Raw genomic sequence first — 27518 nt, 5'->3', positions numbered from 1 at the left:
TCCTTAGAGGCGGCTCTTTCTTCCCGCGGCGTTTTCTAACAATAAGCTTTATCCTCTTACTGCTCTAAGGGATTTAAGTCATTGATTTCTTCCCCTAGTCCTCCCTTAGAGCAGGTTAGGGTGTCTCCCCTGGTAAGCACTGTTGGCATAGACTCACTTTAGGTAATAACAGAAGTAATGACAAAAGAGTGGGTTATCTGGCCCTATTAGATGGAGAAGGCAATGGCAACCCACTCCAATACACTTGCCTGGAGAATCCCAGGAACAGAGGAGCCTGGTGGGCTACCATCTATGGGGTTGCACAGAGTCGGACACGACTGAAGCAACTTAGCAGCAGCAGGGGCATTAAGGTTTTTAATAATACACTGGGTGGAGCAAGGGGGCAGGGTCCTGAATGTAGGAGTTAGTAATTGGCTTAAGAACAAATTTGTTAAGAGGCAACAGACCAGATGTTCCTTAAAAGTGGAGTGGAGATTTGATCCAGGGGTATGTTCTCCCTTTAGGAGAAGGGTGGTAAGGGTTTGGGCCCAAACAGCTGGCAGGGCTAACTCCCAAAGTGGAAAACATTATCCCTGGAAGCCCAGTTGCCTTTGAAGGGATGCCAGCAGATGGACTTCTAGCAGGCATTGTGTGCCTGTCGCCCGCCCTAGTGGGTTCACTGAGAGATGCTGGTGCTGCACATGTTGTAGGAAACATGGAAGATGAAGAGCTGAATATCTAGAGGGGTTGGATATTAGATATTTTCTGGTTGTCCCTCCAGAAGATTGTAGAGGCAACATTGTGGGCCTGGACGGGGCTCAGGAAAAGAGCATGAAACAAGAGGGAAGGGGGCAGGGCACAACCTTTGAAAGAATGACATAGCACAAGGGCATAACATAAACCGATTAAAATCAATTGGGTCCAAGATAACAAGTCAAATTCAAGTAAACTTTAATGCCCAATCTGTAAGCCAAATGACACAACCAGAGGTGGCAGGACAGCTCCAAGGCACTGTCAAAAGATAAGGGAGTGGGTGGTTCCCCAATGGTTGGCTTGATCCTCCCATTCATTAGCATATGAATTCACCCTGCTCGCAAAACCTAGCCAGGCCCCATTCCATGGCCAGAGCCCTCCGCAATGGCCCACACCTTGCGGAGTGTACTTCTCTCTGAATCCTAACAAATCCACATCTTATCTATAGCTTTGTCTCTCACTGAATTTTCGCAATGAGACATCAGAGCCTGAGCCTCATTAGGTCCTGAAGCCAGGCTTCCTGGGTTTCAGCCATGCTCAAGTCCCAGGAGAGAGTGCTGAAGGGCAGGAGGAAAAAGCAGTGGGAAAAACATGCCAAGGAATCCCCTTCATAGCCTGTCAGAAAATCTGCTAAATACCTGACCTGTGCTCACAATTTTCATTGGCCTGATCCTTGGCACAAAGAAAATAAAGGACAGAAGAACCCCCACCGGCTTGGGTAACAGCTACTGAGGCTCAGCCTTTGGGACATACCGAAGAGTAACCGCTCCAGAATCCCCCAATTGCACCCACTGCCGCCCACCTGTTTGAGGGAGGAAACAAGAAAAGACAGATTGTAAAGGAATTAAGATTTTGTTAGGCATATGTCCCACCAGCCATAGGCGCGAGGACCTCCTACCTTAACTGGAGGTCTTCTGGAATCTGAGACTGAGTCGCGTGAGCTTTCTCCTGAGTTCGTTTTTCGCTGTCCCAGTTTCTAGCACGATGGGCTTCTTGCCACTTCCCCTACGCTGAGTTTTCTTCGCATTCCGCTTCTACAGCAAGAGCTTTCGCTAAGTTGGGCTCCTGCTGTGCCTGGCCTCCTCTTTTCGGGGGCTGCGAAGAGGTTGTTTCAGCCAGGTTAAACCGGAGTCACGGCACCATAGATGTCAGAGGAGTGTGATCTCCTCAGTTCTATCTCGTCTCAACAAAAAGTTGAAGTGACGGACATTGAAGCCCGCAGCGTGTCACAGCTCTCAGACAGACTGTGTTATAGCTCTTGGGTCTCGAACAGACTGTGTTATAGCTCTTGGACAGATCAGTATTGCAGCTCTGCGTTACAGCTCAGTTTTAATTAGAAAGTAACAGGAACATACATCCTCGAGACGTGAGAGCAAACCGACCCAAAGATGCGAAGAGAAGAGAGAGAGAATGAGCACGTGAGTTGGGGGGGCGGGGGAGGGAGGAGACACACACACACACACACACACACACACCCGCCCTCTGGCTCCTCTTTTTATGTTTTTTTCCTCCCTACTGCCCTATGTAAATTGGACTACCCAGGAATGTTGTTTGTTCTACCTGAGGTCCTCACTCAGGTCTTCAGACCTTCCTTTGTTCTATTTTCACCGGCTTTTCCCTTCTTTGTCTTTCAGCCACTGCCATTCTGGATTTTTCCGTATTCTAACTACCTAACACTAATTATCTGCATAACCGAATAGAATCATAAATTCTATTATGCTTGTTGGGGTATGATCACAGGTATATTGATAATTGTCCACTGTTAACTACCTAGGTTTAAGGCATGCGAATCATGGGTTTAAGGCATATGAATCATGGGTTAACTTTGGTTGTATCTTTCTTTTCTTTTGTTCAGACTAGTTTCAGAAATTTTGGGGAGGTTGGTTTGAGCATGTACACTTAGGGTATATAAGGTTTTCTCAAAAAGGTGGGGTCCTTGGAGACTCTACCTTGGGCCCGTAGGTGTAATAAAGTGCACTCCACTATCTGCATTGTCCTTCTGAGTGAGTTTGTTTCCCAGAACCCGTGACAACAACATTTGGTGCATTGTCCAGGAAACGCCTCACTTTGAGGAGACAAGTCCCATTTGGAACTACTCTGAGGCCTTAAGACTTGAATCTTCTAGAGAGGGGAAGGTGCCTAGCCCTTCTGGAAGGATTCTGCTTCTCAACACCCAGACCTTTCATGTTAGTAGGTAGTGAACGGCAGCAGGGGAACTGAGCGCTCAGGTGAGGAGCAACCCACCCGGCAGGGTGAAAGAGGGGGCCTGATCACCCCCCTGGGAGGAACTAGAAGGGGCACGAACCCACAGGAGCCTGGAATAGGCAGGTGGCAGCGATTGCTTGATACACAGGTTGACGAGCGTGTTAGGGCTTAGGAAGGAAATTTGTGAATGTCATTTAGGAGGTGGTGTCCACACCATCTTGGGGGAAATTATTACCAAGCAATCGCCAGGGGATTGTTAGAAGAAGAAACTTGGTCTTTGTGTGCTCATATTCTGCCCTCGTCAAGGAGGTTTCCCATCTGCTGTGAAATTCTTAACCCCCTCAGAATTGTCAGGCTAGAAGGAGGGGGATACATAAATGAGTACGAATTGGCTTTTCTCAGGAAAAGCCAAAACGACCTGGGACATGGGATATTTAACCCATCTGTGTTTTCATCCGCACCCAATCAAGCCCACCAAGCCAGAACAGACTTTAAAAGTTAAGGGAGAAACAGTCTTGGGCTACGTGGTGGTCTGATTCGGCCGTGCTGACCAACGGGTGAAGACACACCAATCCCCCTTCTCCCTCTGATATATGGCAGGTAAGGCTCTTCTCTTCTCACCCCAATTAGGAAGGAGGTAGAATGGCAATTTAAGTGTTTCATTGAGTGGAAATATCAGAAGTACACAGGATACCGAGAACTTCAGAACCAAAAGGAAAAGTAGAAGGTCCAAGAAGGTAAGCAAGATGGGGGGTAGGGGGGGAGTGAATCTAAGGCAACTGTACTGGAGTGCATGGTTCAAAATTTAAAGAAGGGATATGGAGGAAACTATGAGGTGAAGATGATGCCTAACCGCCTCCACATATTCTGTGACGTCTAATGGCCCCCCATGGGAGTAGGATGGCCACCAGAGGACACCATGAACTTAAAAATTAGTGGAAGCAGTCTATACAGTAGTCACAGAAGAGCCAGGACACCCGAGTCAATATCCATATATTGACTCATGGCTAGGGTTAGCTCAAGCCCCTCCTATTTGGACAAGGTTCTGTATCCAAAAGGGAAAGGGAAAAATATTAATGGCACAAAAATTGACTGACGATTAAAAAAAAAAAATTCTACAGGATTTGGATGGGGATGACCTGCCCCCTCCTCTGTACTGGATGATGACGCGCCCACCACCCAGTGACCCACCAGGACCAGAAGCCACCTTAATGCCCGATCCAGGGTCAGGTGAAGTTCCTGCAGCAGCCGCTGCTCCTCTGTCAACTCTCCTGGAGATAGTAGAGCCGCCATTTTGGCAAGCTCCGGTCCCAGCGATGGTGACCTCTGGACAACACCCCCATGATTCCACCTCAGCCGGACCTCCTAGATTGTATCCACCTCTCCCGGTGAGTACTGATGGGAAGGGAAAAGAAAACACAGGAATTAGACAGAGGCTATGCTCCACCAAGGAACAGGGGGAAAGAACCCCACTACAGATGCCCCTCAGAGAGCTACAACAGCCTCTGGCTCAGGACAATGTGGGCACTACCATCCCCCCCTGTAGCCTATTATTACCAGCTATTTTCCTCTATGGATATATTAAACTGGCAGAGACACACTCCACCGTACTCGGGGGAGCCACAGCCATGATTAGGCTAATGGAGACTATTTTTCAAACCCACCGCCCTACATAGGATGACATAATCCAACTACTAGTCTCCCTTTGCAGCACTGAGGAAAAACACAGGATCCTAACTGAGGCCAGAAAATGGTTCAGAGAAATGGCACCTGAGGGTACTGCAAACCCGCAGCGGTGGGCAGAACTAGCCACCCCAGATGAGAGGCCCAATTGGGACTGTAACACAGAGGAAGGGATATCGGGTGATATCCCTAGAGAGATATTGGGTGGCTGTTTTACAAAGTCTCAAAGGGGGGCCCGAAAACCTATGGGTATGGCAAAACCCTCCACAGTGATTCGAAGGGAAAGTGAATCACCCTCTGAGTTCTATGAAAGACTGTGTGAAGCCTATATACTTTATACACCAATAGATCCAGAGGCTGCTGGGTCTCTGATAGTGATAAATGCAGACTTTGTGTCTCAAATCTATCCCGAAAATGTCAGATGGGGGGACACCAAGTGACTCATGAATTTTTATACATCCCTGAATGCCCAGTACCTTTGTTGGGAAGAGACTTGCTGTCTAAATTGGGGGCACAAGGGACCTTTCCCCCAACAAAAGACCCACTCTGCGAGTGGGCTCAACCACCTATTTACTCTTCCTCTTGGTAACCCTCAAGATGAATGGAGGTTGCACGATCTCCCAGAAGGGAAACCCGACAGTCTAAACATTCAAGAGAGTTAACTCAACAATTCCCTGAGGTCTGGATAGGAGACAATCTCCCCCACCCCCCACAACCAGGCTTGCAAAACAAATCCCACTGGTAATAGAACTCAAACCCGGTACAATTACATCAGGACATGCCTTGGGCCTGCCAGACTCTGAGAAGTTGTTTACTCTTTACTTGACTGAAAAGGACAAGGTGGCTATGAGAGTGTTGTCCCAGACAATGGGGACATGGGACAGACCCATGGCTTATCTCCTGAAACGTCTGGACAACGTTGCCACTGGGTGGCCGGGATGCTTATGGGCAGGGGTAGTTGCTCCAGTAATTGCTTCAGGAGGCAATCAAGCTGACGTTGGGCCAAGATTTGATGGCAAAATTCCTGCATGAGGTCAACACTCTCCTGCGAGGGAGAGTAAACGGTTGTCAACATCCCAGATTACTCAATACCAGGGACTATTATGTGAGAACCCCATGTTACTATTGAACCTTGTCAGGCCCTGAATCCGGCCACTCTCCTTCCTGTAGGAGAAGGTGGGCCCTCACATGATTGCAAGGAAATATGCCAGCAGACCTGACTTGAGAGACCAGCCAATCCCAGACCCAAATTTGATCCTGTACACCAATGGCACCAGCCTGGTGAAACAAGGACAACGACTGTCAGGATGTGCAGTAGTCACGGAAGAAACTATCATTGAGGCTAGCTCTCTGCCATCACAATGGTCTGCTCAATGGGCCGAACTATATGCTCTAGTCTGGGGCTTCCAGCTGTCAAAAGGTAAGAAGACAAACATTTACACAGACTCCAGGTATGCTTTTGCCACACTACATGTACACAGGGATCTGTATAAGGAGAAAGGCCTTTTGACAGCTAGTGGAAAAGATATTAAAAATAAGGAAGAAATTCTGACCCTATTAGATGCTGTCTGGGAACCAGAAAGGATTGCAGTCATACACTGCTGAGGACATCAATAAGAGGATACCCCTCGGGCTCAGGGAAACAGACTGGCAGATTAGACCACTAAACAAGCAGCCAAGGGCTATGGGGTGACAAGTGACAATATTAAAACTCTCATATTGGTGGAGCTGCCCGAGCTAATGTTGGACTCTCCAAAATACACTGAAGCCCAAAACCAACTAGCCAAAGCAGAAGGGGCCATCAAGACTGAAAAGGGATGGTGGGAATTGCCAAGTGGCAAATTATTGGTGCCGGAGGAGCTGGCGCCCACTCTGGTAAGCCAAACACACAAAGAGACCCACCTAGGACATGATAAACTGGAAGAGCTAATTCAAAAATATTTCTTGGTTCCCTGCCTCTTTTCCCTATGTAGGACAGAATCTCAGAACTGCACTGCCTGCTCACAGGTCAATGCTGCCTCTTGGCACAGACAGAAACCTCTGGGGATTCAGCTAAAAGGCATCCTGCCCTTTGAACACCTGGAAGTGAACTTTACTGAAATGAAACCTCACAGACCCTACCATTACCTGCTGGTCAAGCTATGTATGTTCTCGGGATGGGTAGAAGCTTTTCCTACCCGGACTGAAAGCGCATCAGAAGTAGCCCAATGCCTGCTTAGGGAGATAGTTCCTAGATTTGGATTTCCTACCAGCATCGTATCAGACAATGGCCCAGCTTTAGTAGCTGATTTAGTACAAGTAAGCAAAACTCTTAGTGGAAATTACATACAGCATATGGGCCCCAGAGTTCTGGGATGGTGGAAGGAACCAACTGGACACTTAAAAAGACACTCTCCAAGTGGACCATACAGAGTGACTGCTCCTGGGTGGACTTTCTTCCAACGGCTCTGCTCAGACTCAGGATGACCCCACGGTCCCATAGCTATTCTCCGTATGAAACTGTGTGTGGGAGGCCCCTCGCATAATAAAACAGGTGTCAACAAATTTGCCTCAGGTAAGGGGAGATGAGATTTCACAGCAGATGGAACAACTGGGTGAGGTAATAAATCAGATAACTAAGTTTGTACAAGAAAGGGTGCCGTTCCCCCTTGCGGAACAGATTCACAAAGGGTGCCTGGGGATCAGATCAAGGACTGGAAACACGACTCCTTGGCCCCGCCCGGAAGGGTTCATACACTGTTGTTCTAACCACCCCTACGCCAGTTAAAGTTGCAGGTGTCACTCCCAGGATCCACCACATGAGGATGAAGAGAGCAGACCCAGAAAAGGCTGAGTGGACTGCACAGAGGGACCCCACTGACCCTCGAGAGACCAAGATCATCCTTAAGAAGAAGAAGGAAAAGAAGATCCCGGATGAGCCCCTTCAGAATGAAGCCGCACAATCAACTCCTGCTGCTTGGCCTCATCAACGTGATTTTGAATTTAACTTCCATTTCATCTGAAGACAATATTTTCATCTCATGGGCACATTCCTACGTGAACTTCCACAACACCTCCAACTGCTGGGTATGTGAAGCTATGCCTCTGTGGTGGATGGACTTCCTTGGTGGGTGTCACCACTCCACCAAGGAGATTTTAAACCATTCCTCTCTTTTCTGGGACAAGAGACGTTCCTTTCTCTTGTCAATCATAATCTCTCCCTGCTCTCTTGGTGTAAGCCAGACCTCCAGTCAATAGACTCGGGTCATGGGGTTACATTTGATGTAAACACCAGTTTCACTGAAGTAACAAAAGCCTATACCTCATATTTAAAGAACAAAAAGGAAAAAAGCTCCCTGACCAGCAAACGAGAATAGGCCTCTAGGTATGTTGAACAATTCTACCAAGTCTAGGATAATTATTTCTGGATGACCCCAGAAAAGAGTCAATTAATTGCTCCCACCACTATATGCTGGGAACAAAAAGAACAAAGGGTAGGGTTTGGTGACCATCCATTAGACTCAAAAGAACTAAAATATATGGGGTATCTATCCCCCGAACAATGTAAACAAACATTTGAGGTCACATACCACCCCAACCAGTCCATCCATTGGCTAGGCTCTGATTGGAAATATAACCATGGAATCCGCTGGGTGGCGGGCCAACGGAACCCAATGGCTTTGTGGGCCTAACCTTTGGCCTTGGTTACCAACCGGCTGGGTAGGCCCCTGTACTCTGGGATTCTCTTTTGTCCATGGCAGCATAAAGCCTAACCTACAACAAGTCCCAGTAAATCTACCTTATTTGTGTGCTAGGTGGACAAGGTCTGTGTTTCAATGGTATGAGTATATTGCTGCCTTATTCATACCTTCTATAGGGACAACAGATATTAGATTAAAGTAGAAGCCTTGGCTAATTTCACAAAACAGGCCCTCCTAGATAATGCTAAAGCCATCCAAGCCTTAAATGAAGAACAAATTCAAATGAGAAAAATGGTAATTCAAAATAGAATGGCTTTGGACATGCTCACAGCTGCTCAAGGAGGGACCTGTGCTATAATTAAGGTTGAATGTTGCGTATATCTTCCTGATTTATCTGGCAATGTATCAGTTGCTTTAGATGACATGAAAAACCAGGTAAAAGCAATGTCAAATGAAAACATTCCTTTCTGGACTTCAGTCCTATCCTGGGTGAAGGGTGATTGGTGGAAAACTGTGTTTATCATTGTTATAGTTGCCTTGATAGTTCTGCTTTGTGGACCCTGCATTTTACAATGTATTATGAACTTTGTAACCCAAAGGTTGGTGTCGTTCTCCCAAATTGGTGGTCAGAGAGCCAAGGTGCAATATATCCCTGTGAGTGATGCTCATACTATGAGATAAGAACATCAAGAGGAGGGAATGAAGGAGGAAGCAGAACAGGTTCCATCTTGAAAGCAGGACTCCATCTTGGCCTGGACTGTGGACTTTGAGCTCTATGACCAGTACCTATGGAAACGACATACCAGCTGGAAAACCAGAGCCTCCACCACCATGGAAGAGCCCCAGGGCTCATACCTAGACTCTCCATCACCTAAAAGAATACCCTAACAAATAGAGTCATAAATTCTACTATGCTTATTGGGATATGACCACAGGCCTATTGATAACTGTCCACTATTAACTACCTAGGCTTAAGGCATACAAATCATGAGTTAACTTTGATTGTGTTTTTCTTTTCCTTTGTTCAGACTAGTTTCGGAGAATTTGGGGAGGTGGGTTTGAGCACGTACACTTAGAGTACATAAGGTTTTCACAAAAATGAGTTGGAGTCCTTGGCTAAGAGGAGACTCTGCCTTGGGCCTACTGGTGTCATAAACTGCACTCCACCATCTGCATCATCCTTCTGAGTGAGGTTGTTTCCCGGAACACCTGGCTACAACAAAGGAACTCACTCCAGATTGCACAGCTAGTAAGTGACAGAGGCAGAATGTGAACTCAAGCAGCGCTGCCTGGGACTCCAGACTGGGAGCACCTCCAAAATGGGCACTGTGCTTCAACCACATGGCTCCTTCATGCCTATCCCAGGATGTAGTGTTAGGGGCCCACCCAGATGCCCCTGTGCTTCTGTTGAATTTTATCCTAAGTAAGTTGCAAAACCAGAAAGGAATTTTTTGGGGGGGGCCTCACCATGTGACATGTGGTGGTTAAAGATCCATCTGCAAACACTGAAGACACAGGTTATCCCTGGTCCCAGAAGATCTCACATACCAAGGGGAAACTAAGCCCGTGGGCCCCAACTGCTGAGCCTCTACCCTAGAGCCCACTCACTGCAACTCCTAAAGCCCCAGACACTCTAGAGCCCATGGTCTGCAGCAAGAGAAGCCACTGCAATGAGAAGGCCTGTGTGTTGCAACTAGAGAGAAGCCTGCACACAGCAAAGAAGACTCAGAACAACCAAAAGCAAATAAATAAACTTATCTTTTCAAAAAAAATAATAAGAAGGAACCCAAGCCATCAGGCTCCTTCTAAACTGTGATTCAAGGCCCCAGGCCTTGCTCCCATCTCCTGGAACCAAAGACAGTGCCACCTGGGCTGGCAGTCATCCTCACCAGGTACAAGCACAACTGTGAGTCGTGCATAGCACACTGTTTGTTGAGTCTGTAGCCCTCTGGGGGGTGGTTAGGGAAAGCCAGGCTATTTGTCATAGTTGTTGCTTCTTCCCACTATCGTTAAAGAGAGAGGTGGACTTTCCCAGTGGCTAAGATGGTAAAGTCCATCCTAAAGGAGATCAGTCCTGAGTATTCATTGGAAAGACTGATGTTGAAGTTGAAACCCCAATACTTTGGCCACCTAATGCGAAGAAGTGACTCATTGGAAAAGACTCTGATGCTGGGAAAGATTGAAGGCAGGTGGAGAAGGGGACGACAGAGGATGAGATGGTTGGATGGCATCACCGACTCGATGGGCATGAGTTTGAGTAAACTCTGGGGGTTGGTGATGGACAGAGAGTCCTGGCATGCTGCAGTCCATGGGGTTGCAAAGAGTCAGACACAACTGAGCGACTGAACTGAACTGAAGATGGTGAAGAATCCACCGGCAATGCAGGAGATGAGGGCTTGATCCCTGGATTGAAACAATTCCCTGGAGGAGGAAATGGCAAGCCTCTCCAGTGTTCTTGCCTGGAGAATCCCATGGATAGAGGAACCTGGCCGGCTATAGTTCATGGGGTTGCAAAGAGTCAGACACAGATGAGCAGCTGAGCATGCATGCATGTTCTGAGGCATGCAGAGGTATAACATGAAGGTATTCTCTCTCCATGCAGACTACAGTTTAAATTGGCTGATTCTGGTGACTTGGGGGCTCACAGGGAAGCAGTGAATCAAAGGGCCCTGAGGAGGCAGTTATAGCAAGAAACTGACCATCTCTCCACATCCTTGAGAGAATGCCAAGGTCTAACTGATCTCAGGTGACCTCAAGCCAGCAGCAGCTTGAAGCAGGGTTTCAGTTCCTAGCCACAGATTAAGTTTGGGCTGCAAAGGTGAGAGCGCTGAATCTCAGCCACTAGACCAGTGGTCAGTGATACAGGCCCTGGCCCTTTGACTTTGCACAAAAGAAATCTCACAAAGACAGGAAGTAGTGAAACAAGTGAAGTGTTTATTAGGAAGAAAAAGAATACAGTACGTGTGAGTAGACACATGGGCAGACTCAGAAAGAGACTCAGGTGGTTTGAATCACTTTTATGGGGCATTTCTTTCACCGATGTGCCTGGTTCTGAGTCCGTATTTGATGTATCTCAGGTCCTCACACATGCACACAAGCATTTCTTAGCCGAGATGGATTCCAGCAAAGAGGCCTATGGATAGACTTTTGACCACCAAGGAGTCTTCTAGTCAAGAAGTTCTCCTTGACTTCAGGAGTGAGAAATATGTGGTCTTGGGACATCTCTGGTGGTCCAATAGCTAAGACTCCGTGCTTCCAATACAGGGTGCCCAGGTTTGATTCCTAGTCAGGGGACTAGATCCCACATGCCACAGTGAAGGTAGAGGAAGATCCCACATGCCACAACTAAGACCCGGTGTGGCCAAACAAATAAATAAATTGTTTTTTAAAAAAAGAAAAAAATGTTTAGTCTTTTATGTGGGCAGGGCCCAGCCTCCTCTGTCAGTGGTCCTGCTATTGATATTTCAGAGTTTCTGTTCACAGGGAATGAACTCAAGCTGCTTACTCTGGGGTACCCCACTGGCCTCATGCCTTACAACTAAGCACAGAAGCCAGGAAATAAATGAGGGCAGCATTTGGGTTTAAGAACTACAGCAGATGGGTGAACCTCGAGGACATGATGTTCAGTGAAATAACTGTCACAGAAAGGCAAATACTATGGTATCATTTCAGTTCTATGAGCAATTTAGAGTAGTCAGATTCATAAAGAAAAGGTAGTAGAATGTTGGTTGCCAAGAACTGGGGCAGGGGGCCAAGAAGGAATGAGGTGTTAGTGTTTCATGGAGAGAGAGTTTCAGGTTTATGACATGAGGACCGCTGGAGATGGATGGTGGGGATGGTGGCAAAACATTCTAAACGCATTTAATACCACTGAGCTACCCAGGTTGGACTAGTGGTAAAGAACCCACCTGCCAATGCAGGAGATGTAAGAGATATAGGTTTGATCCCTGGGCTGGGGAGATCCTCTGAAGGAGGGCATGGCAACCCACTCCAGTATTCTTGCCTAGAGAATCCTTTGGACAGAGCCGCCTGGCAGGCTACAGTCCATAAGGTTGCAAAGAGTTGAACACAACTGAAGCAACTTAGCACATACCATACATTTAAAAGTAGTTAAGATGGAGCTTCCCTGGTTGTCCAGTGGCTAAGACTCTGCGCTCCCAATGCAGAGGGGGCCCAGGTTCAATCCCTGGTCAGGGAACTAGATCCCGCGTATGTGTGTACAGACATGCTCAGTTGTGTTTGACTCTTTTCGACCCCATGGATTGTAGCCTGCCAGTCTCCTTTGCCCACGGAATTTTTCAGGCAGGAATACAAGAGTAGGTTGCCATTTCCTACTCCAGGGGATCTTCCCTACCCAGAGATCGAACCAGTGTCTCCTGCATTGGCAGGTAGATTCTTTACCAGCTACACCACCTGGGAAGTTCCCGCCTGCTGCAGCTAAAAAAGATCGTGCATACTGCAACTAAAGATCTCACATGCCAGGACTAAGACCTGATGCAGGCAAATAAATAAACAATTTTTAAATAAATAAATAAGGGTAGTTAAGATGGTCAGTTTTATGTTGTAAGTATTTTTGCCACAGTCTGAAAAATGAAAAGAAAAAACAAAAAGAGCTGTGTCAGGGGAAATCTTTGTTATTACTTGCACATGGAGCTGCCTGGAGATAAAAGGACCAGACACCTACTACATTTTTTAGAGAAATTATGAACTTGGTTCAAAAGATCATGACTCTCTGGTACACATAAATCAATACCCTGCGGAGTTTCCTGGCAGTCCTAGGACTTGGGGTTTTCACTGTGGGCCCCAGGAACTAAGATCCTGCAAGCCTCGAGGTGAGGCCAAAAAAGGAAAACAATGCCCCAGGGTTATGCCATGAGGCCCTTAAAACCATCCCAGTAGGAAATGCATTGAGAAAGCTTCAGAAGTAGTGATAGGGAACAGAGATCTGCAAGGAACCTCCCAGAGAACAGAGCCAAGGACCAGGGACAAAGACCTTACTCACAGCAATGCAGGAGTCTTCACATATTTGAATTGCTAAATTCAGTGACTTCTGTGTGTTTCCCATGCTTCCACTGAGGTTTTGGGCTCACTGTGTCTTTAACATTTATTTTGCATGTAAATTGGAAGTTTTTATCTTTTTTTTTCAAGTCTGTGAGTCACCAGTCACAAGAAACCTGCCCAGAGTTCAAAGGACAGTTGGAACAGGATGCTGTGAACAGATGATTCATTATGCCTCAGAGAGGATGCTCTGCGTCTGAGGAGTGTGTGCTCATTGTATGACGCTGAGTAGAGTGGCACTTCTGCCACTTATGGACATTTGCAGAACTTCTCCCAGTTCTGCCTGGCTAAGAAAATGCCTTCAGATCTTTCAGCACCAAGATATTTACAAGACACAGAAACCCTCTTGTTAATACTGCCTGCCTCTCATATCACAACTTTTTAAATTGTAATTGAAGATGAAGGGGAAAGGCAGCTTTTTATGGAGTTTCTGCTGGGTCCCAGGCACTGTTTGTGAATTGCCTCACCTAGACTATTTCATTTAAGGTTATGGGAGTAACCTGTTTTCCAGTCTGGGGAGTTGAGTGGCGGAGAAACTGAGTATCTGGCGGGGCACATGTTCATGAAAAAGCTAGAGGGGAAATGTAGAGAGAGTGTTTTGTGTTTTTTACCTTATTTATTTATTTTTTTGGTGGTACTAGGTCTTTAGTTACAGCATGCAGATTTTTTTTTTTTTGCTTAGTCACTCTTAGTGATGCCATGGACTGCAGCACACCAAGCTTCCCTGTCCTCCACCATCTTCCGGAGCTTGCTGAAACTCATGTCCCTTGAGTTGGTGATGCCATCCAACCATCTCACCCTCTGTTGTCCCCTTCTCCTCCTGTCTTCAATCTTTCCTAGCATCAGGGTCTTTTCCAATGAGTCAGCTATTTGCATCAAGTAGTCAAAGTACTGAAGCTTCAGTTTCAGTATCAGTCCTTCCAATGAATATTCAGGGTTGATTTCCTTTAGGATGGACTGGTTTGATCTTCTTGCCATCCAAGGGACTCTCAAGAGTCTTCTCCAGCACCACAGCTCAAAATGAACTTTTAGTTGCTGTCATGTGCGATCTAGATCCCTGACCAGGGATGGAACCCGGGCGCTCTGAATTGGGAGTGCTTGTATCTTAGCCACTGGGTCACCAAAAAAGTCCCAGGGAGTGTTTATTTTAAAATTACCCGGCTTCTGGCCAGGATCCTCCTCAGAGCCACCCTCACCTCCTTATTGCGCAAAGTGTATACCACCGGGTTCAGTAGCGGCGTCACCACCGTGTAGAACACAGCCACCAAGCAGTCCTGGCCCGGGCTTCCTCCAGACTCGGGCCTCAGGTAGATGATGGAGGCGCAGCCAAAATGCACCACGACCACGGTGAGGTGGGCGGCGCAGGTAGAGAAGGCTTTGCTCCGGCCAGCGGCCGAGGGGATCCTCAGGAGGGCGGCCACGATGAAGGCGTAGGAGAGGAGGATGAGGAGGAAGGAGATTAACACCACGAGAATACTCAGGAAGAAGATGGCCAGCGCTTTGCTGGCACTCTCCGCGCAACTGAGCTTCAGGACCGGGGCGATGTCGCAGAAGAAGTGCTCCACCCGGTTGCTGCGGCAGAAGCGCGAGGAGAAGATCAGGCTAGTCTCGATCGAGGCCACCGAGAAGCCGGAGCAGAAAACCAGGGCTCCCAGACCGAGGCAAACCGCGGGTCTCATGATCACCGGATAGCGCAGAGGATGGCAGATGGCCACGTAGCGGTCGTAACCCATCAGAGTGAGGAGGAAGCAGTGACTGCATCCCAGGCCCAGGAAAAAGAACATCTGAGCCCGACAGCCAGAGATGGAGATGGCCTGGTTCTCCATCCACAGACGAGCCAGCATGTTGGGGATGGTGACCAGCGTGTAGCAGGTCTCGGAGAGGGACAGCGCCTCCAGGAAGCGGTACATGGGAGTGTGCAGGGTCCGGTCGGCATGGATAACGGTGATGATGGTGACGTTGCCGCTGAAGGTAACCAGGTACGTGAGGAAGAACAGTGCAAAGAGGGTGGGCCTCAGGTCTGGGAGGTTGGAGAAACCCACCAGCAAAAATTCTGTCACCAGCCAGGTGGCATTTTCCTGCTGCTGCTCAGGAACCTGAGAGGAGAAGGCAGAGGAAATGGAAAAGGACAGTTCAGTAAGGCTCTGCTAAACATCATGTGCCAATAAGAAAGGATAATCATCCCTGTTTTACAAAAAAAAAAAAGGAAAGAGGGACAGAAATGAGGCCATTGTGGGACTTCCCTAGTAGTCCAGTAGTTAAGAATCCGCCTTGCAGTGTAGGGGACGCAGCTGTCATCGCTGGTTGGGAAAATAAGATCCCACATGCTGGGCAGCAGCTAAGCCCATGAGTGGTGCAAGGCAACTTCTGAGCCCCAGAACTCTGGAGTCCCAGCCACACAACTAGAGAGCTGGCAGACAGCAACTACTGAGCCCCCACACAGTAATGAAGATTCCGCATGCTGCAGCTAAGATCCAATGCAGCCAAATAAATAAATAGTAAAAATAAATAAACAAGAAATGAGGTCATGGTTTTCCTAATATCACACAGCTAGCAGCTCTACAATAGACAAGAAAATCACAGATATGGAAATAACTTGGGTGCTCATTAACAGATGAATGAAAAAGGAAGATTGGTACATATACACGTCAGAATATGATTCAGAGATGAGAAAGAAGGAAATATTCACATTTGACAATATGAATGGACTTTGAGGACATAATGCTAAGTGTGATATCAGATAGAGAAAGAAAAACACTGTATGACCTCACTTATTTGTAGAATATAAAAGTCAAACTTAAAAATATATATATATATATATAAGGGTGGGAGTTAGGGATAAATAGTAAATCGTCATTACCAGGGGTTGGGTGGGGAATTGGAGAGATGATGCTTAAGTATACAAACTTGCAACTGTCAGGAAATAAGTCCTAGAGATCTAATGCATAGCACAGTGAATATAGACCATTGTGTATATAAACATCAAAGTTGCTAAGAGATTAGATCTTTTTTTTTTTTTTTTTTTGAGACTATACCTTAATTGTTGTTTAGTTGCAAAGTCGTGTCTCACTCTTTTGTGACCCTTTGAACGGTAGCCTACCAGGCTTCCCTGTCCCTGGGATTTCCCAGGCAAGAATACTGTAGTGGGTTTCCATTTCCTTCTCCAGGGAAACTTCCCAACCCAGGGGTTGAACCCAGGTCTCCTGCATTGTCAGGGAAGCTCAGACCTTAATTATTCCCACCATAAAAAAGAAATGATAATTCTGTGACATGATAAGAGATGTTGCTATGGCTACAATGGTGCATCCGTGCTAAGTCGCTTCAATAATGTTCGACTCTTTGCAACCCTGTGGACTGCAGCACTGCAGGCTACTCAGTCCATGGGATTCTTCAGGCAAGAATACTGGAGAGTTTTGCCATTTCCTTCTCCAGGGCATCTTCCCAACTTCGAGGTCGAACCCACATCTCTCACATCTCCTGCATTGGCAGGCGGGTTACCACTAGCACCACCTAGGAAGCCTGGCTACAAGAGCAATCATATTTACAATCCATCAATATAAGATACACCTTAAACTTACACAGTCAAATATATTTCAATTAAAAAAAGAAAAGAGGGACGTCCCTGTGTGTCCAGTGATTAAGACATCGTGCTTCCACTGCAGCACAGATTTGATCCCTCATCAAAGAATTAGATCCCGCATGCCCCACATGGCCAAAAACAAGGGGGGGGGGGGCGGATTATTTTTAATAAAATAAAGCAAAAAAATGTTCTTAATTTAAAAAAATTTTTTTAAGAAAATCACAAGAACCTTATAAGGAGTAAATTACAACATTTGGGGCAGGGAGAGGGGGTAGGAACTTCAGGGCATTAGTCTGAATTCCACTAGAAACAGATCCTGAGGAAAGGATTCAAGAGCAAGTAATTTATCTGCAACGTCATCTCTAAATACATGGGTGGTGGAGTGGTGAAGGGAGACAGACCATAAAAAGTGTATTATCAAGATGTTGACTGAAATGAAAACACACAACAGGAGAGCTGTTAGGTTCAGTTTTATTTGGGGACTTACTAAGCACTGAAGCTTGAGAGAGGGCTGCCCTGGTGGTTCAGACAGTAAAGAATCTGCCTGCGATGCAGGAGACCCAGGTTCGATCCCTGAGTGGGTAAGATCCCCTGCAAAAGGGAGTGGCTACCCACTCCAGTATTCTTGCCAGGAGAATTCCATGAACAAAAGAGCCTGGCAGGTTATAGCCCATGGAGCCGCAAACAGTCAGACATGACTGAGTGACTAACACTTCAAAGCTCGAGAGACAGCCTCTCAGAGAGCTCTGAGCAACTGCTTGGAAGCAGGTTGGGGGATGGGGGGTTGGAGGGGGTGTGCAGGGGAGTCAGATTTTGGAGAAGTGGGAAATGCAGTCAAGCATGCACCTCAGTAGAAGGTTGCTGCTAGTCACAAGGAGCAGATATCGTATTGATTTTAGTGCTTTTCTAACTTTGGGAAGATGCAAGAAACTGTTGTTCAGTCACCAAGTTGTATCCGACTCTGCGACCCCATGGACTGCAGCACACCAAGCTCCCCTGTCCATCACCAACTCCCAGAGTTTGTTCAAATTCATGTTCATTGAGTCAGTGATGCAAGAAATTGGGCTCATAAAAATCTCTCCTGAAAATCTAATTATCTGATGGGCTGTTCTGCCAGTTTCCCCAGAGCACTAAGAATTTCATTCCTGATCCCCACACTGAACTCCTTTCGGGGTGTGTTAAAGGTCTGTGACTGCTGTGGTCTGTGACTCAATCCTTGTAGAGCCAGGTGGCCAGTGACTTTCTTCAGGAGCATTACTACAATTTAATCCCACCTGGAAGACCTTGAGGGGTGGTGGAGGGAACTGCGCTATTTATCCATCAATCTCCAATCATCTTGCTCAAGAGGTTCTACCAGGAGGCATTAATCTCCCAGGACTTCCACACCTGCCACACGTACAGGGAATTCAGTCTGACAAATAAGACAGGAAATTGTGGCCAAGGGGATGTGGGCTAGGAATTTACAGAATCCTCTACTATCCGTGTGAAAAGGATACCCAAGAAAGGCAAAGCCTGTAACACTGATATCTGAAATGAACAAAGTAATACTTTTAGAAAATTTGACACCCAAGGCTATATAATGTCTTCCACGGTCCCTAGGCACTTTTGCCTTCCTCCATAAAAATTGCTTTTGCGGGGAGGGTGGGGTTGGCCAAGCCTCGAGGCTTGTGGGATCTTAGTTTCTCAACCAGGGATTAAACCTGGGGCCCTCAGCAGTAAAAGCACCAAGTTCTAACCACTGAACTACCAGGGAACTCCTGAAAATTATTTTTAAAAAGAGGGAGGAATTCCCTGGCTGCCCAATGGTTAGGACTGCTTGATTCCATTGCAGGAGACATAGGTTCGATCCCTAGGTGAAGAACTAAGATTCTGCAAGCCATGAGACATCATGGCCAAAGAAAAAAAATTGTCTTTTATTTTTATGTAAATTTTATTGCTAATTTTTATTTAAATAAAATTTCATTTACCAAATGAAATAAAGCCAACCTTTTAATTTATGTAAATTTTATATAAATTCAAAATTTTTACATTTTTAGGACTGTATTGATGTAAAGATGAATATAATTCTCTAAGAGCTTATTTATTTCTTCTGATCTTAGAAATTTACACAGTTTCATGGGCCACCTAACAGTATTTCAGATCCAGGCCTTGTGCTGATAAATACTTCTGTGTTAATTAAATGGAAAATAATTCTGAAATTATTGACTTTCTTTTTTTTGCTATGCTTCACAGCATTCAGGATCTCAGTTCCTGTACCAGGGATCAAACCCATGTCCTCTTTAGTGGAAGCACAGAGTCCTAACCACTAAATCACCAGGGAATTCCTGTAAAATTTTTAGCCATTTTAATTCAAATAATGAAGTATTAGCAAAAATCCTGGGATTTCCCTAGTGGTCCAGTGGTTAAGAATTTGCCTGCCAACGCAGGGAACACAGGTTCGATCCCTAGTCCGGAAGGATTCCACATGCCATGAGGCAGCTAAGCCTGTGCACTACAACTACTGAAGCCTGCATGCCCTAGAGCCTGTTCTCTGAAACAAGAAAAGCGACCACCAAGGGAAGTCCACACACTGCAGCTGGAGAGTAGCCCTTGCTCCATGCAGCTAGAAAAAGCAGCAATGAAAACTCAGCACTGCCATAAATAAATAGAAAAAAAATTAATTACTGGATTGGTGATAGTTTTATTATTTTATAATCAATTAACTTGCAAGCCCAGAAAATGCATATAATCTATATTGGAATGTTTCTGAGTATTTTGCACTCATTTGGAAAATGGTCCTAATGTAATCTTTCCCTGCTTATCAAGAGTTAATTCGTCTGGAGGGAAGCACATTTCGTAACAACTCAAGAGACTCCCAAGACTGGGGCTACTGGAGAGATGAGGGCTGATTTATGCGCCATCTAGTGGCATTTGGGGTAATCTGCAAGCCAGTGACCCTCGAAGTGAAGTGAAGAGAAAGTTGCTCAGTCGTGTCTGACTCTTCGACATGGACTTTCACCCGCCAGGCTCCTCTGTCCATGGAATTCTCTAGGCAAGAATACTAGAGTGGGTTGCCATTTCAATGACTCTTAGAAGAAAAGAAATACCTGCGCCGCTGAAATTACTCATCTGCAGCAATTGGTCAAGAGAAATGATTCTTTAAATGTTTTAGAAGTTTATTGAAATTTTAATTTGTGAAAAATACATTTTAAATTTTAGTTCTAAAGATATATAAGTAGAGAAAAGCAACAAAAATGTGCTTGATCGCATCATAAAAGACTAGTCAGGACCATCGGAGAACTTAATAGGTGCAAAAGACAGTGAGGAATGGTTGCCCGTTTTTCATGAAGAAAGGAAAACCAGGAAGCAGGCAGTCATGTTGATCAAGCACAGGGGTGCGAACATTTTCTGTAAAGGACCAGAGAATGAATAGTTGAGGCCATTTGGGTTGTGCAATCTCTGTTATGACTGCTCAACTCTGTCCATCTAGTGTGAAAGCAGCCATGGACTATGTACACACGAGTGTCCCTGAACGTTTCAAGAAAACTTTATTTACAAAAACAGGCAGGGGGCCAGATTTGGCCCTCTGACTATAGTTTGCTGGATTTCCCAGGTGACTCAGTGGTAAAGAAACCACCTGCTGCAGACACAGCAGATAGGGGTTCGATCCCTGGTCAGGAAGATCCCCTGGAATAGGAAACGGCAACTCACTCCAGTATTCTTCCCTGGAAAATTCCTTGAACAAAGGAGTCTGGTAGGCTACAGTCCACAGGGTTGCAAAGAGTCGGACATGACTGAGCCCTCAAGGACACGTGCACACTATAGTTTGCCAACTCCTGATCCAGCACAAACAAAACTAAAAGAATATTCCACTTAGGAAAATTCCAATGAGGTCCTCTGAGGAATTCACACTATGGAAAAAAAAAAAAGCAAAGCCTGACTTGAAATCTTCAAAAACTAAAGCAAAATGAAATTCCAACTTAAGAATCTCAGACTCCACTTAAGAAATCTAGATCTAGGGGACTTCCCTGGCAGTCTAGCCTCTGCCGATTCAGGGGCTCTGGTTCAATCTCTTGATCTGGGAAATAAGATCCCACATGCTGTGCTGTGCAGGGATGGGGAATCAGGGGGAATCTAGATCTATGAAAAGATACACTGGACAGAGATACCCAGAGCATGTGTCTGAAAAAGGATCCTTTATTGCAAATTAAACTAAATCAGAAAGAACATCAGGGCCCTTATAGTGAGACTTATAGAAATTCGATTACCTGGAAGACTTCACAGAGAAAAAAAGTAATTGGATTATGACCACTGAAAAAGTGTAATTTCTGAATATCACAAAACATTGTTAAATTGAAACAAATGTACAGGCAAATAACAAACTAGAAGAGGTTGTGACTCTAAAAAATCTTCAGTTCCTCTTTTGCACAGCAAATCATAAACAAAAAGACAACCTATAGAATGGGAGAAAATATTTGCAACGATGAAACTGACAGGAGCTTTATTTCCAAAATAAAACAAACAGCTCATACAGCTCAATATCAAGAAAATCAAACGATCCACTCAAAAAATGGGCAGAAGACCTAAACAGCATTTTTTTAATTTATCAAACTGGCAAAGACTGAAGAAGAAAATGAGAGGTGGGTGCTAATGAATGTGAGTAAAACTAGGCCCTCAACCTCTTTGCATTGTTGGTTGCAGGAGAATACAATTTGTTTATATATCTGACATCTTATTTTGGTTCTATAATTCTCCTTCTAAATATTTTCTCAAAAATAAATTATCTGGGGAATTTCCCTGGTGGTCCAGTGGTTAAGAATCGCCTGCCAGTACAGTGGACTTGGGTTCTATCCCTAGTCCGGGAAGATCCCACATGCCACAGAGCAACTAAGCCCATGTACCTCAACTACTGGAGCCCAGTGACCTAGAGTCAGCACACGGCACCTAGAGAGTAGCCCCCACTTGCCACAACTAGAGAAAAACCTGTGCACAGCAATGAAGACCCAGCAGAGCCCAAAAATAAATAAACGAACATATAATTTAAATAAAAGAAAAAATTATCTGGGACTTTCCTGGTGGTCCAGTGGGTAAAACTCCTCACTTCCAAAGCAGGGGGCCCAGGTTCTGTTCCTGGTCAGACAACTAGATGCCTCAACTAAGGATTCCACATTCCACAACAAAGATCAAAGATCCCACGTGCTGCAACTAAGACCCAGCACAGCCAAATAAATGAATATTTTTTTAAAAAAGAAATTCTCTGACTTTTAGGTACAAGGATGTTCATAGTAGTGTTATTTAAAGTTTAAAAAAAGAGAAAGAAAAACCTAAGTGTTCAATAAAATGCCCTTACAAATCATTAAGGGGGGAAAGAGCTAAAACTTTTAATAGACGAGAAGATGGACCATCATTAAAGTCACGTCTTTGAGAATAATTGATGACAAGAGAAGAATCTTCATGTATGTGTTTGCTGAGAAACAGGAAACAAAACAGTTTGATCTCAATTGACTTACTACAAATGCGTGCATTTTCCCTTCTTTTTTGTATGTCCCAATTTTTCTGCATCAAGCGGGGATTTTTGTAAATAGTAGAAATAAAATTTTTTGGAGAGATTCTTTTTCCTCTGGGTAAGTATTTTTATTGTTCTTAAAGAAGTTTAATCAATCTGGTTCAGAAAAAAAGGAGCTAAGGGTAGAGATAAAGAGGTTCCCTTTGAAACCCAAAGCTCAGATGGTAAGGAATCTGCCTGCAATGCAGGAAGCCTGGATTCTATCCCTAGGTCAGGAAGATCCCCTGGAGAAGGGAATGGCAACCCACTCCAGTATTCTTGGCTGAAGAATTCCATGGACAGACGAGCCTGGCGAGATACAGTCTATGGGGTCACAAAGAGTTGGACACGATTGAGCAACTAACACACAGGGGATAGAGATAAAGAGGTTCCCTTTGGAACACAAAATATGCTAACACCATTTGTGGTGAACATTTTCAATACACGATCTGAGGAGAAAATGTCTAGTAAAAACTGCTAATAAGTAGGTGACTTGGCTCCCTAGCAAACCATGTATTTTCAGTCCCTCAGTCATGTCCTACTTTTTGTGACCCTGTGGACTGTAGCCCACCAGGCTCCTCTGTCCATGGAATGTTCCAGGCAAAAATACTAGAGTGGGTTGCCATTTCCTCCTCCAGGGGATCTTCCTGACCCAGGGATCAAATCCTTGTCTGTTGCATCAAACCTGAGTCTCTTGTGTCTCCTGCATTGGCAAGCGGATTCTTTATCCTGGGCAATCCATGAGGTGAACCTTTTTGGAAGATCATAGGAAGTATGTGTGGGCATCTAAGGGCATTAGACAAATGTTCGAGAGTGAGGTGATGCTTTTTAGAGAGAAAACTTAAGACCAGGTTGATGGATTCCCTGCTGTAATTTTCCTATAGGAAGGGGTCTTTCATGGTATTAACACACGCTTTCTCCAGGAACGTCAGCTTTTCTTGGGCCTCATAAAGAGGGATTGGGAAGGAAACATCCCTCAATACACACTTGCCGGGAGCCAGCACACGAGATCCCACCCATGACAAGGTCATGAGGAGAAGGCCTGACAAGCAAGGCAGATCAGGACTTCAGGAATTTCGAAAAGCTGCCCCGGCGCTCACCTTAAAGATGATCTGTCTTTCTGATGCTTGCTATATTAGACTACTCCCTAATTTCTGTGACACAGCTAGAAGGCCTTCCCCGATCTCTCTCCAAACAGAATCAACTTAGAACTTTAATCAATATGTCCCCAAAGGACGGCAATATCCTGTAAGATTATCCAGGATGAAAGGAGTGTTTCAATTTAGACCGCTTTGCTGGCATTCTAGCCTGCTTGGCAAATGCGTACTAATGCACATGACTGCTCACAACACCTTAATCATAAACAGCATAAAGAACCCGATCACATAAAGGCCCTAATAGACACAGAGCCCTTCGGGGGTGAGGAAACCCTATTAGAGAACAGAAAAATATTATTCTAAAAGTGGTTAGAGTTAAAGATTTAGAAAAATAAGAGTTTAGAATTGTTCATCTTAACCAGGAATGCTAAACAGGGGCTGCCTCACAGGAGCTGCAGTGTCTTTGTGTGGTAAACCTTTTAGATAAATTTAACTGATAACTTCTGCACAAGGACTAACCTTTGTGTTCATTAAAGAATAGATTACAGAAAACAGCTTTGCATTCACCTAGGTCACAAAATGTCAATAGGCCCCAAGGCCAGAAGATAATGTATAAGACTCTCACAAAGAAGTTGCAGAAAACACCCTGGTTTCATGAAGGATAAGCTGATGTAATATTAAACTATCTTCCCCTTAAAAATGTACTAACTTAGAATATAAAAGCTACAGTAAAAAAATAAAGATTTGCCGGACTCTGCCAGCTGCACCCCATGTCTGGTCTCTCTCTCTCTCTCTCTCTCCCTTGCAGACTTGGCCCTATCAAGGCTGGTCTCACGTCTCTCCTTTTCTCGCCGACCTCATTCATCCTGAGGGAACCCCTGGATCCTGCTGAGGCTGGACCTCAGCACACACTCAGTGTAGAAGTCTCCTCTAGCTAAATTAGCCAGCCTCTACGTGCACGCCTCCAGTGATGGGGAGGTCACTACCTGACCAAAATTCCTATTACATAAAGCAGAAATCTTGTGCTCAAGAAAGTGATGTACTGAGACAACAAGATTGAGCTCTGGAATCAGACAGGGCTGGATTTGAATGCAGGCACCTTCACTAACTGAGAGCAGTGTGAGCCTGGGTAGCTGGCTTTCTCCCTCTGAGCATCATCTGTCAAAGTGAAAATTGATCCTCTGAGATCACAGATAATAATAAGATTCTCTGAACAATATTAAGAATCCTTGGTCTCAGGCTCCTGGCAAGGATAGCTGGGATTACTATTCTTGGCTTTGCACTGCTGGGGAAGCAGAACATAGAGGGGATCACTGTTCACAGTAATGGTACCAAGATTTGAAGCCAGGAGTCTGTCTCTGGAGGCTGTCCTTTAAGGGCTGCTGCGAATTTTGCAGGCTCACCTTCCATGCTATACACATTCATGGAGCAACAGTTCTCTGCCAGGCATTGCTCTCAGCATAGAGGACATAGCAGGGAACTAGACAGAGATCCCAGCTTGGGAGGAGCAAAAGGCTCTAGGGAAGTGAATCAGGAAATAAGCAACAAACTTGATGACTAAATAAGTGAGACTCTATATTGGAAGTTAGTGCTACAGAAAAAGAGAAAGCAGAGAATTTAGGGGGCAATTGAGAGGTCTGAAGAGGCTGCAATTTTACATAAGACAGTCAGAAAAGGGCTTGTTGATAGAACTGCCATGAAAGTGAAAATGAAAGTGTCAGTCGCTCGGTTGTGTCCAACTCTTTGTGACCCCATGGACTATAGCTACCAAGCTTCTCTGTCCACGGAATTCTCTAGGCAATACTGAAGTGGGTTGCCATTCCCTTCTCCAGGGGATCTTTCCAACCCAGGGATCTAACCCGGGTCTCCTACATTGCAGGCAGATTCTTTGCTGTCTGAGCTGCCTTGGAAGCCCATGTGCTGTGCTGTGTTTAGTTGCTCATACTTTATCAGTCTTATCCTACTCTTTCCGACCCCAGGTTCCTCTGTCCATGGGGACTCTCCACGAAGGAATACTGGAGTGGGTTGCCATGCCCCCATCCGGGGGATCTTCCTAAACCAGGGACCCAACCCAGATCTCCCACATTGCAGGCAGATTCTTTACTGTCTGAGCCCCCAGGGAAGCCCTTATGACCCAGCAAATCCTACCTCTGGACATATACCCAGAGAAAACCATAATTCCAAATGCTACATGCACCTCAGTGTTTATTGCTACACTGTTTACATTAGCCAAGACATGGAGGCAGCCTGGATGTCCATCCACAGAGGAGTGGATGGGAAGATGTGGCACATATCCACAATGGAATATTACTTGGCCGTGAAAAGGGGGAAAGAAACTGTGCCATCTGCAGACACGTGGATGGACTTACAGACGGTCATACAGAGTGAAATGTCAGAAAGAAAAACACTGTATATTAACATATATGTGGAATCTAGAAAAATGGTCTAGATGAACCTATTTGCAAAGCAGAAATGGAGATACAGATGAGGAGAACAAGTATATGGACAGCAGGTGGGGAAGGAGAGATGGGTTGAGTTGGGAGATTGGGACTGACATGTAAACACTACCATGTATAAAATGGGCTTTCCAGGTGGCACTAGTGGTAAAGAACCCTCCGCCAATGCAGGAGATGTTAAGAGACACAGGTTCGATCCCTGGGTTGGGAAGATCCCCTGGAGGAGGGCATGGCAACCCACTCCATTATTCTTGCCTGGGAAATCCCATGGACAGAGGAGCCTGGTGGGCTACAGTCCATGGGGTCACAAAGGGTCGGACTTGACTGAAGTGACCTGGCACGCATGTATAAAATAGGCAAATGAAAGCCTACTGTATAGCATAGAGAACTCGACTCAGTGCTCTGTGGTGACCTAAATGGGGAGGAAATCTAAAAAGGGGGGATAGATGCATACCTATGGCTCTTCACATTGCTTTACACTAGGAACTAAATCACTGTGGTAAAGAAACTATTAAAAAGAAGGTGAAAGAAAAAAAAAAAAAAGGTGAAAGAAAAGAACTTGTTGATGTTCAATGCTCAGTTGCTCTGGAATGTTTTTCTCCTCTTTGTTTTCAGATCTCACCTTGAGGGTTAGGGATGGGCCAGAGTGGCTTGTCCCAGCTTGGCAACAACCCCAGTCTTTGCTCTTGCTTCCCACTGAATTGGGCAGATGCCACCTCCATGGTGGGGATGGAGAGGGCTGTCCGCATGACCCCGCCCAGCTCAGCCTGTGTCCACCCTGGCATTCCCTGAGATAAACAGAGTCCCCTCTGCTCCTGGCTGGACTGGTCCCTCCCTGCCCGCCTGATACAGCTTTGCCAGCCCCTTCACCCTCCTCTTTCTCCCACACCCTCATCTAACCTGCCAGGAAATTCTGTGGGCTCCACCTGCACCTCTATCCAGGATCGGCCACCTCTCACCACCTCCACGGCCCACACTCATCATCAGTCAGCGGGACGAGCTCAGCCACCTCGTCCTGGATCTCCTGGCTGTCACCCCTGTCCCCCACATTCTGGTCTCCCACAGCGACCAGAGGGCACCTGGGAACCCCTCAGTCAGGTCATGTCTCTCCTCTGCTCAGAATCCCCTGCAGCTCCCACGGCAATTGGTGTAAAATCAGGGTCCTCACTGTGACTCTCACAAGACATGCTCAGTTACCGCCTCGCTCTCACCTCCTTCCTCCCTCTCAGCCTCTCCCCCTACCTCCCTGTTTCTCCTGCAGTTATTGTTCTAAGCACCGCGCGGCCCCAAGGCCTTTGCGTGGGATGTTGCCTCTACCCCATGCATTTTCTTGACTGATTTCCTAGTTTCTTTCAAGGGTGGATTTGGGATCTTTGCCAAGCTGAAACAAGCAAGCCACCCGGGTCTACTCTTACTTCTTTCTGGAAGACCTGGGATTTCTGTGGTGGCATGGTGGATAGGAATCTGCCTGCCAATGCAGGGAACACAGGTTCAACTCCTCTT

At 45.9% G+C, this 27518-nt stretch overlaps 1 protein-coding gene across 1 annotated transcript; it reads right to left on the bottom strand.

Moving 5' to 3' along the window:
- Positions 1-11052: 11052 nt before the first annotated feature.
- Positions 11053-27466, bottom strand: LOC136155458 (olfactory receptor 10T2-like). The gene is made up of 3 exons (XM_065917197.1): positions 27431-27466; positions 14516-15454; positions 11053-11088 (listed from the first exon to the last, which is right to left on the bottom strand). The coding sequence occupies exons 1-3, from the start codon at positions 27464-27466 to the stop codon at positions 11053-11055; spliced, it is 1011 nt and encodes a 336-aa protein (XP_065773269.1).
- Positions 27467-27518: the final 52 nt, after the last annotated feature.

This window comes from Muntiacus reevesi, chromosome 1, assembly GCF_963930625.1.
Source record: "Muntiacus reevesi chromosome 1, mMunRee1.1, whole genome shotgun sequence".
Lineage (NCBI taxonomy): Eukaryota > Metazoa > Chordata > Mammalia > Artiodactyla > Cervidae > Muntiacus > Muntiacus reevesi.
This window is presented reverse-complemented; position numbering and strand designations above follow the sequence as displayed.

What these genes read in the sequence shown, in the direction of transcription:
- LOC136155458 (XM_065917197.1), bottom strand. Translation starts at nt 27,466, where the DNA reads ATGCCACCACAGAAATCCCAGGTCTTCCAGAAAGAA. An exon ending in CCCAGGTCTTCCAGAAAGAA is followed by an intron (nt 15,455 to 27,430) that starts GTAAGAGTAGAC and finishes TTCTCCTCTCAG; the next exon opens with GTTCCTGAGCAGCAGCAGGA. An exon ending in GGATCCTGGCCAGAAGCCGG is followed by an intron (nt 11,089 to 14,515) that starts GTAATTTTAAAA and finishes ATCTGTGGCTAG; the next exon opens with GAACTGAAACCCTGCTTCAA.